This window comes from Buteo buteo, chromosome 12 (assembly GCF_964188355.1).
Source record: "Buteo buteo chromosome 12, bButBut1.hap1.1, whole genome shotgun sequence".
In the NCBI taxonomy this organism is placed as follows: Eukaryota; Metazoa; Chordata; class Aves; order Accipitriformes; family Accipitridae; genus Buteo; species Buteo buteo.
The window spans coordinates 15,919,201-15,933,451 of NC_134182.1; the positions used below are offsets into that span (position 1 = coordinate 15,919,201).

A 14,251-nucleotide genomic window follows, 5' to 3' on the forward strand; every position below is an offset into this window, starting at 1 on the left:
AAGCTTCAAAGAAATTTGGTATTTGAAAAAGATTTGCAGACATATTACCTAACCATTAGTTCTGTCATTCATGTTTTCACTATAGTTTCTTTTCTGAATGGGCTTGATGTAGTCAAAGAAACTGCAATATCACTGCAAACCTATGTCACAGCATAATCCTCTAGATGATGCAGATGGCTTCCATCTCATAACATGCAAACTTGTATATTTTATTTGCTACATTTTCTAAAACCCCTCCAAATAGAATGGCATTACATACCGGCATCGCAGCATGAACTAGCATTAATGCCTATGTCACATGACAAGTATCCAACCGCCAGAATTCCTTAATTTCCGAACTGTCTGGTTGCCTTGGAGAGGGATTAGGCCTTCGTCCCAGTTATTACACAGCCTGACTCCACAGAAACCAGTTAAACAACAGAAATAATGCCAGGCAGTTGAAAGAAAAAGGTTCAAGTTCAAGCACCTTGGTTCGAGAAGAGAAACAGCTTCAGTTTTGGAGCCCTGCACCCTCTCAGCTTCCTATGTGCTTCCCTCCTCAGCTGCATTTCAGCAATACACGAGCCTGCTAGCTCAGTTGTCTGAACCAAGTATGTATTTCTAAGTATATTGCAAGAGAAGTGCTTGTATTTCTTATCAACGTTGCTTTACATTGAGGTATAGCTATCATACATGCAAGCAGTAACATGAAAACCAACAGGATGGAAGGGTCAAAGCTCTAGGGCAAGGCAAGGGACAACAGTATTAAGCAGACAAAAAGAGATAGAGATAAACGTTTGGGTAAGAGGGGGAGGGTGTCTTTCATTTTGTTGGTGTCAACACTGCTAACTTTGCTAGAGCCTGCAACCTAATATCAGAAGGAGTGGTGACCCTTTTGTCAACTCCAGGAGCTGGCCATGCACTGAGCTTCAGATCCAGTTCAATAAACTTTCATTTGAATTTTCCAAGGCCAGCACAACTTCACTCAGTGTCTTCATCTTTGAAGGGGAAAATTATTTTTATATGAAAAACATGGTGGAGCTACTCACTCCTAGAAGTACTAGTTTGCAGAGACTGCGATATAAGAATCTTCTGCCACAGATCCTCTTTTTCTGTACATATCAGACACTTCTGGTTTGGAAGCCTTATGGATGATTTCTGGTTTCCCCATGTAATTGTGAAAGACTGGGCACTGTGGCTCATCTATTTTACAGAAAGTCTCTTTAAAACTGGATGTCTCAACAGCAAGGCTGTCAGCAAAATAAGACTGTCTGCATATTTGCTTAGCCTCAGCACGCCATAGAGCAAATCCTTCTGTATTCATCTCGTGCTCCACATGCTCTCCAGCACTCTTTTTTTCACACAAATATGTACAGAAGGAAAGAAAGCCCTTGTCTCATTACAATGCAGTGGAAATATTCCTTCTTTCAACTTCATCACTAAGAAATCTTTCCTGGCTTTCATGTAAACATTTTCTCTTCTGCTTAACTTTAAGTAAACTCTTTTTCTTTGGCTTACATCAAAATATCCGACTAAACCAAAAAACCACACTGGTTCCCAAAGTAAATGTCTGTCTCTGTTGTTAAGATACAGCAAAGACATACTTCTATTTACAAACAAAAAATCACTGTACAGTTTGAACAACCAGCTGCTGTGAGAAGAACAAATTTTGGCTGACCAAACCAGGATCCTGGCAAACAGCAGTCTTGTCCAGGATGCTGATAGATGCAAAAGAGCCCCCAGGAATTAAGTGGATTAATTTCCCCCCCACCCTTAAGGACTGCTTCATTTGTGGGACAGTAAGAACTTCGTCTCTCTTAGGAAGGGACGCACCTTACACAATAACTTTGTTCTCTGCATCAACATCCCACAGTCCTCCTCAATCCCTTTATGTCCACTACACCCAGCTATGCATACAATGTCTATGTCACATCATCTAGGTTTGAAGCATTGTTTTTTAAATCCTATTTGTGATCAACTGATGTTCATAGTCAATTACATGAAGTTAAATGGTCTTTCATAATCTGAAAATAAAGAGGAAAGGAAGAGGAGCAGAATGGAATTAGCAGACCTGATGAATCTCGAGCTATAAATCTCCTTAAAGTTTAGCCAGCTCCAAAACCTGTGCCCTGCCTTTCTTCTGCTCTTCCCCGCAGTGGCAGGCAGGCACTATTCTATAGTCTGTTCCCAGAGTAAGCAGATACATACAGTAAGGACAGAAAAACTTCCCCCCTCAGGGATTAACAAGCTGTCAGCTGATGGACAGTTCAGCTGATACTTCACCTCAGAGATTCTACAATATGTTCAAAAGTGACAGAAGTCATCTGAATTCCTTTCATATTTAAAACCTAGACTTGTTTCATCGCCTTGCCAAGTGATGTACAGGACTGATTATGTATTTCTGTTGAATTTAGGTAATTTTACAGTGGCTGTCTAGGCTACTGCCAATTGGACAACTCTCCGTATCATCAAGTATTTATTGTGTGAGGGGCTTTTTTGCTGTATCTGTGATTATGATACAACTAAGTATTTGCACACTTGTAGATAAATATTGAGATCAATTCCTGTATGCAGCCCCTCGAGCATCCACGCCATCTTCCTACTAGAGGCTCCAGAAAATAAGAACAAAGAAGGGAAAAAGGGGAGAAATTATTACTGACATCAGAAAACTTACTGACAGTCTGCAAAGTCAGACAAAAATTACAAGAGCAGCAACGAAATGCTGCTGTGTCTGCAGTACAATGTTATAGGATGGGGGTCCAAGCATAAAAAATCTGGATATTCATCACCATTCACCAAGACCTGCAAGAAGCTGCAATTATTTAAGGACTGAGAAGAAGTTAAAATCCCTTGCGCTCACAAACTACCATCTATCTAAGGGTTTCTGAAGAGATCATATGAATAGAGAGAAGGCTGAAAGGTAATCAGTGCCAAGAAGAGATTTTCCTAGACAAATATTAAGGAAAAAGTATTTTCTTTCATATTTTCCCTTTTTATTAAAAGTGGATTAGGCAAAGTCACTGGTAAATGGAAAAAAAACCCCAAAGAGAACAGAAAAGCTATTACAATGTGGAACTAAGATAACTGTTGATGATCAGGAAAAGGGCATATTTTAAGCAGGATATTTTCTTTTAAAGACATCTGCAACATCTTTGACATGAGAGACTGAGCATCAGTACTCAAAATAAAATTCAAAACTACAAACATGAGTGATTAACAGAATCCATGGATAATATATTGTTGAGGACAGAAGCATCCCACTGCATTTTGTATAGTATAAGTTTTCAAAGGAAAAAAGGGGGGGGGGGAGAAAAAGCATTTGATCTGGACACTGAAACTGCAATTTTTCTTACAGCTTCTCTCTGGCACAGCATCAAGTTTTCCACTTCTTTTGCATTCATAGAAAACCATAAACCCCAATGGAGTCAGTGCAAATCAGTCAGTGGTACATGCTGGAATCTAAAGAGAACCCAAAACAAGATTTCAGAAGGATGAGCAGTCTCGCATCTTCACATGGGGATGGAATTTTAACTGCTATCATTTACAAACACAATCAACTGCACTCTCCCCTAGCGTCACTTGTTTCCTCTTAACACCTTTCCATATTCCCTGTTCAACACAGCATTCCAGCAATATCATGCTCTACCCTCCACAACCCCCCTCCTTTCACTGTGTCCCTGCGATCTTTCTGAGAACACTTTTACTTTCCTCCTCCCACGTCTGTGCCATGCGTTCTGCCTCTGACATTTCCTTAACCGTCTGTTGTTGTTGCACATCTCCGTCTCCTTTCTCCTAACATTTATTCCTTTCAGCCTTGGTCCATTTGCTTTGTCTTTCTGTCTCACACTCACTTTTGCGCTGTCTTTGGGCCACCTTAATGTAGTACGTCCCTCACTTGGTCTGCCTCTGGCATTTCACTGTCTGTGCAACTCCCAGTCACTCCCTGTCTCTTGGACCTCCAACAGTCCCATCCTCAACTTCTTCATTCTCCTGCCTGCACTGAATTAGAATATTGGGTACCCAGCTACACTTCCTTTTGACTTGTCAGTAGGTGTAGGCCATTTAGATGATTTTATAAATATGTTTTAAATCTTTACCTTCCCTGAATCAAAATAACAACATTGACCAAGTGCCACATGAAGTTTATATAATTTCTGACATAATAAATAAAAATTGCTTTCAATTTGTTCAGATGGAATTTCTTAAGTTTAAGCTAATTAGACCAAATAACTAAAACATGCATTAACAAGCTGCCAGCGTTTTTGTTCAAATAACTGTTTGGCCACACTTCTTAGGGACCTAGGTAAAGAAAGTTAAAGTATGGCTAAAATAACCAACCTAGTTATTCCTGTCAAATTTTTACCATTTAAACATTATCAGTTTTTAAGTCAGCCTGCAGAAAAAAATTCTTTTAGCTACCATTTAGCTTCTTTTCAAAATAAGAAAGAGTAAGAAGTACAATATAGAAAAAAAGTGGGCACAGCCTTCAAATGCTATTTAAAAGTCCTACAAATCATATCATTCAGGCAAAACATTTAAGAGATTCCCACTTAAAAAACAAGATGTGCTTTCATTGCAAAGCATCTAGAAGTTTGATAATGCATACTATTTCTACCACTACATTTTATAACTTCTAATTAAAAAGGACAAATATCACTAAGAGAATGGTATTTGCATTATGTTATTTAAAACACAGTATTTTGTCATATTTGAGATCATAAAAAAGGACAAAACCAGCTGACAGTTGTACAAAATTACCCATGTTTCTGATCTCATACACATGTGCGATGCACAGTATTTTTTGCACTTGTTTCTGTTGCTCATGAGCAGAATTTAAGAATCTTAACTAAGCTACATCTACAAAAGGTTTAGCTGTTTGGAAGATAGTAAGAAAATGGAAGTCTGTTTCTGCAAAACTCAAGGAAAGAATACATTAGTGAGAGCAGAATACTGGCTGCTCCATTTTGATATCAAAATAATCTATGAACAAGATTAATTATGTAAATACTGAGTAGCTGTTCCCACTGATGACAACAACAGTGGAGTTTGGTTAATCTCAAGAACTTTTATAAATTCTTTCACCTCAAATGTACAAAGGAAAAATGCATAGTTAGGGTTCAAGTGGCAGCTTCTCCTAAATCACAGATTCATCCTATTTGACATCCTGTTTAAATGTCTTCTCTTTCTCATCAAACTTGAATTTTGAAGATACTATACTCGGAAGCATTATCTTTAGCAAATTTTTCTTTCATCTCTCCCCTGACTTCTGTTATACATCCTATTTCACTTATGTTGATGGGCTTTATGGACTCAGCACAACACTTTATCAACAAGTGCCATTTTTTTGAACACAACCCTGGCTAAAATACGCTTTTATTAGTCAAGTGTATTTTAGTGAGTTGCATCCATCTTTCCCTTCAGGAATTGACAAAATACTATCAGAAAACTGTTCTGAGACATGAACAAGAAAGAAAATGTGACCACTTTGTCTTGTTGCATTCTTCATCTGTTACGGAGAGACAGAACATCCCAGATCTGAGCTTTCACTGCAGTACACTGCTCTGGTTCCTGTGTCACCAGCACCGCAGGATCACAGTAATACTATCATCTTATTGTTTAGCTTCAGACACCAATTTCCAGGAGAAGGTCCGAAAGCAGGAATGTCTATGACGGATGCTGTCAAAAGTCCACATATTCAGCACAGGAATCTTATCCACGGAAATGCTGTATCAGAGCATAGCCTGGCGGTAGTCTGGTATTCTGTCTCTTGCAAAGCCCATCTCTGAGTGCAGAGCAAAGCGTGTAGCCTCAGACACACAGAAGGATCTGTAGCACTACAGCTTGATAGACCTCTCCTAACTCCTGCTGATCCAAGACTTGTGAATTTGCAAATAATTATAAACACAGCTAAGGCTGGACATATTCTCACCTGCACTCAGAGGCATTCTTCCCCTCCAAAGATGCCTACAAGTGTTACTTGCTTCCTCCAGTAATGTTTGAAGTGTGAAATTCAGGAACTTCCCCCTATTCCTACACCATCCACTCTGGTGCTGGTTTACTTCTGGAGGAGTAACTTAACTGCTTTTTAGCAGTGCCAGAAAATCCTCTGGAAGAGGACTGCATTGTTCTACCCATTAGACTCAAAAGGCCCTGGACATCTGTAATTTCAAGTCTATAAAAACAGTTACTGTGGAGACAACATATCAAAGAGGTCTGCAAGAACAAATTCACTGGATATTATTAATAATTACTAATACTGACAATAGACATTAGCTCATCAAATAATCCTAGATCTGGTAAGAACTTTTGTTTGCTCTCAATAAAGGCAAAAATAGCATTTTTATTTATGTATTTTAACTTTTTTTTTAAAAAAAGGCTTGCTTCAGTTTTTTTCTGAGTTCCAATTGTAACTGATAACTGAAAAAACATACATAGTTGTAAGTTTACATAATCTTGGCATTATGTATTGTCTCTGCACACCAGAAGACCCTCAGGCACATCAGGAGCTAGAAAAAATGCTCTAGATTTTGCCTATCAACTCAAGGAAAGAAAACTCTATTTTCCCAGTGACATGAATCAAGTAACACTTCCATCCAAACCAGCAAATCAGAATAATTATGGGGCGGGGGGTGGGGGGTGGGGGGGGGTTAATTATCATCATTTGGCCAGCAATAAATTTTTAGCTGGACAAGATGCTTTTGGTATCCATTACTCCCTGCCTTCCTTATCTGACATTTTAAATTGTTTTGAATTTGTGAAGTAAATTCCCTAAGGGCTGTCCCGCACTTTAAGAGACAGATTTTATTAATTGAAGACAACAAATCACTTACAGAAAATACTTGTAATGTAGGAAAGGCCTAGGCAGGGTTGTACTCTGAAAACCTCTTTGTAATTGTAGCCTCTTTAGACAGGCATAATCAATTAGAAGTGGTCTGATTTTAACTAGTTGCAGGCTCATTACATTGCATTCCCGTTTCTGTTGATGAAAATCAGTTTCAGCCCTTGGCCTGGAACTCATATACAGCACTTCCTGGGGCCTCTTAGATAAACACATCAAGAAACAGTTTTATTTGGATTTGTCCTTCACCCTTTATTCATTGAAACAACTTTACGAATCAAGATTAAAACAGAGAAAAATTGGCTCATAACCAGAGATAAACATATATGAGCAAGATATTTAATCTCAGAAAAGTATAAAGCTTCAGTTAATAATTATTCCTTACAGAACATTTAAATGTGAGACTCAAAACATTCATTTTTAACTGCTGAGTTTAGTCTTTCTCTTACTGTGTCATGAGACACTCAGGTTCTGTTTAATATAAACATATTACTCCTTCATTTCAGAAGGGCTTCTGCCTGTGTTATATAAAATTGTCCCTAATGTATCTTCAAGTTTTCAAACCCGTATTTCCAGTCTAAGTTTCTACCCTCTGTAGATATTGCCTGCAACATATAATTTTAAACCGGTATCGGAATGAAACTTTTAGGTAAGACAATACTAATGAACTACCCCTGAGCAGAGAGAGTCTGCAAAAATAACTGCTTTCCTTCTACAGAAATTGTACCTTACAGCACCCAGGTTCACAACAGTCCACGTGAGCTTTGAAAAAATAAATGAATCCACTACAGTCAGTAATCCAGCCACAGCATGGTGCAGTCCCTCAGGCTCAAAGGGCTATTCACAAGTCAGGGGCATTAAAAAAAAAAAAGAGGGGAGTTTCCTGGGGTGGAGAGGTCAATAAAAGCCTTCACAAATGTGCCGCAATTGTTTAAAAACCAAAACAGACAAAAAACCTGAAGACAACTGAAATAGGAAAGAGACTGATAAAGGAAATGTAATGCCCCCTAAGTAAGCAAATAAGGAGCCCTCACCTGGAATATTGGCTGTTCCTTCATGTAAGAAAATACAGAAATACAGTTGAAGGGCCTTTGGGGGTTGTTTTTGTTTATTTTGTACATGTGATACACTGCTAGACTTTTTAATGTACTGCAAAGGATAATCACTAAGGCCAACGGCATACCAGGCTTTAAGAAACTTTGTTTTGTATAAATAACGAAAATAAGTAATTATATATTGTAACATAAGAATTATTGATGGTAGATATAGCTTACCCAAAACAAACATTAAAGAGCCAGAGAAAAACATCCATAGAGACATACTATATTGAAACTGCTTTATATAGGGTGGTGCATTCCTCCCTATAAAGGATGCAGCCCTTACCTAGTCACAAACAGCAGTCAGCACCTGACAGAATAAGACCTACAGTGGAACATCATCTGGAAATTTCCTTGACCAAACAGTACATCTTGACACTTGGGACCCATGAGAGAGGAATGACTCTGCAGAGCACAGGAAAGATCAGACCCATCTCCTAGAGACCCCAGTAACCTTAACAATCTTCCTCTGGTATAGTGGAACCCAGCTGTTACATACTTTCTGTGTGTCTGTGCTTCTGTTATAAGGGCTATATTCTGCATCAACCTATCTGCAGAACTTCATTTCAGACATATTCATCACTAAGTCATTTTCCTGACAACTACCACTATTTGAACTGTGCATTCACAAAAAATCACACAAATAGCAATTATGGCATTAAAATGGAACTACTTCTACCAAAGGTCTAAGCAAAAAAGCAAAAGGAATTGGTTTTAAAATTAAGAACAGCCCCCAAAACAAGAACTATCTGAAATACAGAACAGTTCCAATGACTTAAATGCAGTGTTAAATTAGTCACTAAGAATTTTAATGGAATGAAAGAACTATTGTTTAATTGCGTTCCTGGACTGACAAGGTAATTTATTATTCACTTGTTCGTAAGAAATGAACAAAACAGGCCCACAAGGAAGCTAGTTACAGCTGACCGAAAGTTGCCTATACACAGTCACACTTGAAAGGGTATCCCTTCCTCCATACCTTTGTTCTCCTTATTGTTTATAGTACGCTTTGTATTGTTGCAAACAACACTCTGCATCACTAAAACCACTGACAGTTCTGACTGGTCCTTCAAAAACTTTACAGTGATAAAGAATCAATATAAAAAAAGAAATGTAAAGAAGCTCTCAAGAGTTGTTTCTTATAAAACTTCTAAGCATGAGAAAACACTTTCTCTGAAACACTTTCAGGTGTCTCATGAGGGAACATCTCTGTGGCTTTCAGGAAAGGTTAAAGTAGCAATATTCTGGGGTTTAGATTTTGTTTTTATTTACAACCTTGGATCAGAAAAACATTTTGGAACACTGGATGGGACCTTTTTTGTTGTTACACAGTTCCAGGATTAGGAATACTTCAAGATCATCGCTTCCAGCTTTGACATGGAGACACGCCTCATTCTTCTCATCAGCAATCCCCAGGACTAGCTCTACAGAAGGCAGAATGAAGGGCCCTTTTATACAAAGCAGCTAAAGGACTCCAGCGTTCAGTAGATGCCATGAGTACAAGTAATATATTATTGTTTCTACAGATTCAACAGAGCTCAGGAATTTCCCCACATCTCTTTTATACAACAGTACATTTGACTTACCTTGCTTTTGAAACTTCCCCAGGTGAGTACTCAGCATCACAAGGACATCAAGATAGGCAGCTCTGGTCACCAAACAAGGATTTGGCCTGGAAAAATCAAATTACTAAAGATTAAATCCTTGTAACATCCACGCTCAGAAACAGCAGTGAAACACACCAGCTTGGTGTGTGTATTTTACTTAATTAATGAAGATCAACTACTGATCAAATCAGACTGCATATACAAAATGATTAGGCCAAGTTATCTAAGCTTCACTTCCTGGTCCATTCTGAATGACAGTCTCCCTAGCAGAATGGCAACACCTTTCCTCCATCCATTCCACCAAACTGCAGTTATACATGTCATTATTACTGGATGAATCAGCTTGCCCTGGCAACTAGTATGTCTCTGTTTTCTTTACAGATGATCCCTGTAACTAAATGCATTAACAAAAATAAGTCTTCAGGTCTTATTGTTACAGTTCATAAAAGAGAAGATTCCCCATGAAAGGTACCTACTACATCTTTTTAACAGCCATAGCACTCTCACTGTTCTGATGAAGACCACAGAGGCATGCATGTTTTTAAAATTAGATTTTTTTTTTTTTCCAGATAAGACTGTTGGGGATTTTCTGTGTATAACGCAAATTGGTAATAAGCTACCTTCTGCTCTACCTCTTCAAGTTGCAAGTGATCGACATTTTGTCTCCAATTAGAAAATTAAAATTAGGTTAACATCTTCATTTTTCTTTATATTGTTATCACTGTACTTTCAGCCAGGAAAACTTTTCTTAAAATATAACTTAATATGTGAGAAATACAGGAAATCCAGTTCAAAACACAGAAATTATTCTGATAAGTCCAATGGGACTTGCACTAAAACAAAAACTTTTAGAATCATGCAGCACAAGCTTAAAGTATGACTAATTCTGTTCAGTATTTATTTTATCTGGCACTTTCTTTGTACGCTTGACATTTGAAACTCTTTCAAAAAGTTTTAATTAAAAATGTTCCAACAAACATTCTCAACTCTGTAACATCTTTGAAATTCAAGAAAAAAAACTTCTTCAAACAAGATATGTAATCATGACAAAAAAACGAAAGGTCCGAGGTTCTTGCATGGAAGTTTAGCAGCTGTATTTGCCTATGGAGAGTTAACTTATGATCCTGTTAAAAAAGACAACTTTTACCAGAAGCACTGCTCTTACCTTCAGTAATAAACTCTGTAATAAGCCTAAATTACTTATGCTTTCTTTTATGGCCTACAATATTAGGCATCCATATAACACATAGCAGACTGCATGCTACCAGGATCTCTCTTTTGAAAAGGTTTTTCCTCCTTTTGCATGAACAGAGACTTTTTAGACACTTTCTTACTAGTGAAGTAGTCATGAACCTCCCAAAACTTTTCCATGCTTGCCTCTTACCACTAGCCTTAAAGCACAAGAGCTAAAAGCCTGCCTGCAGGGAAGATGCACATCAGTAAGAACTGATACCATAAGAAGCCAAAGCAATTTTAATGTGGCCTATTTTTGAAAAGCTCTATTAGGAAGACTTAATTTCTATCCAACCTGATTAAGTGAACCTCTCTTCTGTATCTTGGGCATCTAGCTGTTGCCCAAGTTGTTCTTCACAAGTCTGTATGAAAACACCACCAAGAAATACTCACAGGGTTAGAAGCTCAACCCATGAGAAAACAGAGTGACAGATCAGTCAAAGGCTTAGAAGAAAAAGAAACCGACAGGTCTCTCACAAGTACTAATAAAATGGACAAAAGCAGCCACGACAGATTTCAATTAAGATGAGGAACATAATGGGCCTACTGCACCTCAGCTCCCTTGAAAAATGGAAGACTCACTTATTATTCAGTCATTTCACTGGAAAGAAAATTTCCAAAATGCAAACTGTGCCTTGGGAAAAACATGGCTGATGCAACCGTTACTGAAGAAGTGACAACAGCAATACTGACATGGTTTTTTATTCTGGTCCAGCTTTGAAGCATTTATGACTTCATTTTGAGTATGCACATATGCATGTTTTGATTTTGAAATGAGGCTTTTCTAGCATGAAACATTCCAAATGTTTGTTCTTGGCTGGCTCCATTGCTCTGGTGATGCTAATGAATTCTTAGCCATGTGTGCCAGACAGACACAACAGGAAATTCAGTTTTCCAAAACCAAGAAATTTCAGTGTTGTTCAGATTGTAGCAGAAACCTCAGTTTTGAAGACAATCAAACTATGATTTGCATAACAGACCCGACAGCCAAAAATCACATGCTGAACATTTCAAATGATGCACTGCGCAGTATTTAAGGTGACCTGTTCATGCAGAACTTCAACAATGACACTGGGAAGAGTACAAGATGTTTCTTTTTTAACACAGATACCCAAGTAAAGTGGTGTTCTCATCAACAAGCTTTGAGGAAATCTGTCTGCAAAAAAGAAAGTCACAGCAGTAGCAAGGGTGGGAGCTCCAGGCACCTGGAACAGCATTCTTTTTTTTGTCCCAAACCCAACAATTAGTTCATTTCCCTTCCAACCTGGATATTAAGGGAAACAAATACATCATATGCTCACTCCAGATGATAAACTGTATGTGACTCTGAACAGGATAGAGCTAGAGATGGTTAGGACTCTCATATCTAAGGGTATGTCCCCACAGAAATATAAAATGGCTATCAAAGCAATATTCATACTACTACACATATATACTAATAGCAGGCTAGTGATGTCAGCACAGACATCCATACCTCATTAAAGTAATGCTTTGTCTACATTAGCAAGTAGGTTGGTGTAGTAACAGCAGATCTATGAAGTCAAACAGCTGGTACCAAAGGCCCAATGGCCACCCTACATACTGAGCCTGGATACATTAAAATATAATTTTCAGAAGTTCATCTTGTTGCTTTTTGTTTCTCTTTGGATACAGAGTTCAGAGCCAGCCTGCTCCAGGGATCTCACTGCACTTAGAAGCTTATCCCATAGTTTCTAGCACTCCTTTGTGATGCTGTACTTGGAGGTTGACTGTCCAGGTGGAAATAAAAATCACCTCTCAGACGACCACTTAGTTAAATTTCACCAACAGCCACTATTGACAATATTTCAACACATCTGACTGAAGAGAGGTCAAAGGCTGTCTGCCCCGAGTAACACGTAGAAGACAAGCATGGTCACAGACTTGACCTGCCAGGCAGAGAAGACGACACCTGCAACCTTTAGAAGCACAGGCAGGGATGGAAAGGATTACTGATTAGAAAGAACAAGGCCCAGAAGAAACGTGTTTCTAATTTAATCAAGGAGAACAAAACAATGACGGGGGGGCTGCTGTGTCCTTACGAGATCATCATGAAACTCCATAAAAGATACAAGGTGACTGAAAGAACACAAGTCAAAAAAAGTTAAAGGCACTGAAGTTTTTAAAGGGTTTACAGGTATTTTTTTTAATTGCCCAAAGCTCCAGCCTAACAGTATCTTCAGTATGGGGAAAAGTGTCTTTTTTAAATGATTATTTTATGTAGGCATGGCTGAACAGTAGGCAAATCTGAAAACACAGGTGCCAGTTTCCATACTATTAATTTTGATACATTATAGCAGACTTCCGGATTAGATCCTGAAAATAAAGTCTTCCAAAACCTAGCCAAAATCTTATCATTAATGTTGAACAAGTAATTGTGGATAAGGTAGTCAGACTTTCTTGTAATCTCATTTTCAATTCTAGTATGCAAATATAAAATTAGAAAAGAGTTGAAGTCACTGGCAGGAGGAAACCTGTTGTTAGCTGTTGGAGTCCAGGGATTTTTTTTAAGAGAAAAAGGTTAATGGAAGGAAATAGTCCTTTTAAATTCACAGGCTCCTGTTCAAATGCCTTTGAAGAGGCCCAGGTTATGCACTTACAGAATATTATATGACCGGAATAACAATAAACTGTTTGTTTTCAACAAGCAACAGCCTGGTAGTTGAATCAGGAAGTGTAGCCTTCAGGAGATATTCCCTCTCTGTAGATGTAAATCAGACTGGGCAGGTTCAGAAGCTCCACGTCCAATATTGCGTTTCACTCCAGCGGGCTTTGGCTACCTACCATAGCACAGGGAATGCTTTGATTTCTGTTCTGCCTTTACCACCTTTAAGTACCACTGATTGCAGTTTAGGTCTACGTAACATGAAATCAATCCTAAAGTCTCACAGTTTGGAGCTCTGCAAATATTATTTTTTAAAAGTTTGATTCACCTTTTATAGTTAAGTCATGCTGAATTTAAGGTAGTTATTGGTTTGCTTATTTTGGATGGCAGATCTGATGAAAACCAAATGGGCACTTATTGAAGAAATTGGCAATATGTGGTCATAGCCCTCCTGTGCACCCTGCTCACACATTCGGTTTCAACTCTATCAGGAACACATGGCTTAACTTCTAAAATGCAGTTTCTCTTGTATTACTGTTTATTTTAAAGAAGACCAACATTAATGAATTACAGAGCAAATTACCTCCTCTTCCAAGGGAAACAACAAAGAGCAATGAACATGGAAAGCTGACACATTTGGCCTCAATGCTGTCAGAACACTGGAAAAAAGATTTAAACAACTAAATATACAACTTCGTGCTCCTGTAACCACTAAGGTCTGCAGAGGTCCTTAAACATAATTTCTACACATTACAGGACACCTTTATAACCATTCAGATTTCTATATATAAACAAGGATGCAAACACACCTTTGTGTAGAGCAAGTACCGAAGAATTTTGATACACAACTTTTGCAGATTCTGATTCTCTTCTC

At 38.2% G+C, this 14,251-nt stretch overlaps 1 protein-coding gene across 13 annotated transcripts in view; it reads right to left on the bottom strand.

The window, feature by feature from the left end:
* THADA (THADA armadillo repeat containing) overlaps positions 1-14,251 on the bottom strand; it is a 171,146-nt gene that overhangs the window by 40,598 nt on the left and 116,297 nt on the right. For all 13 annotated transcript variants that reach the window (XR_012652485.1, XR_012652484.1, XM_075042803.1 and 10 more), the window contains one exon: positions 9,501-9,586. Coding sequence is in view for 10 of the 13 variants with exons in the window: in XM_075042803.1 (XP_074898904.1) it covers positions 9,501-9,586 (86 nt within the window). In the remaining 3 variants the exon portion in view is untranslated. Of the gene's footprint in view, positions 1-9,500; positions 9,587-14,251 lie in introns of those variants that run through there.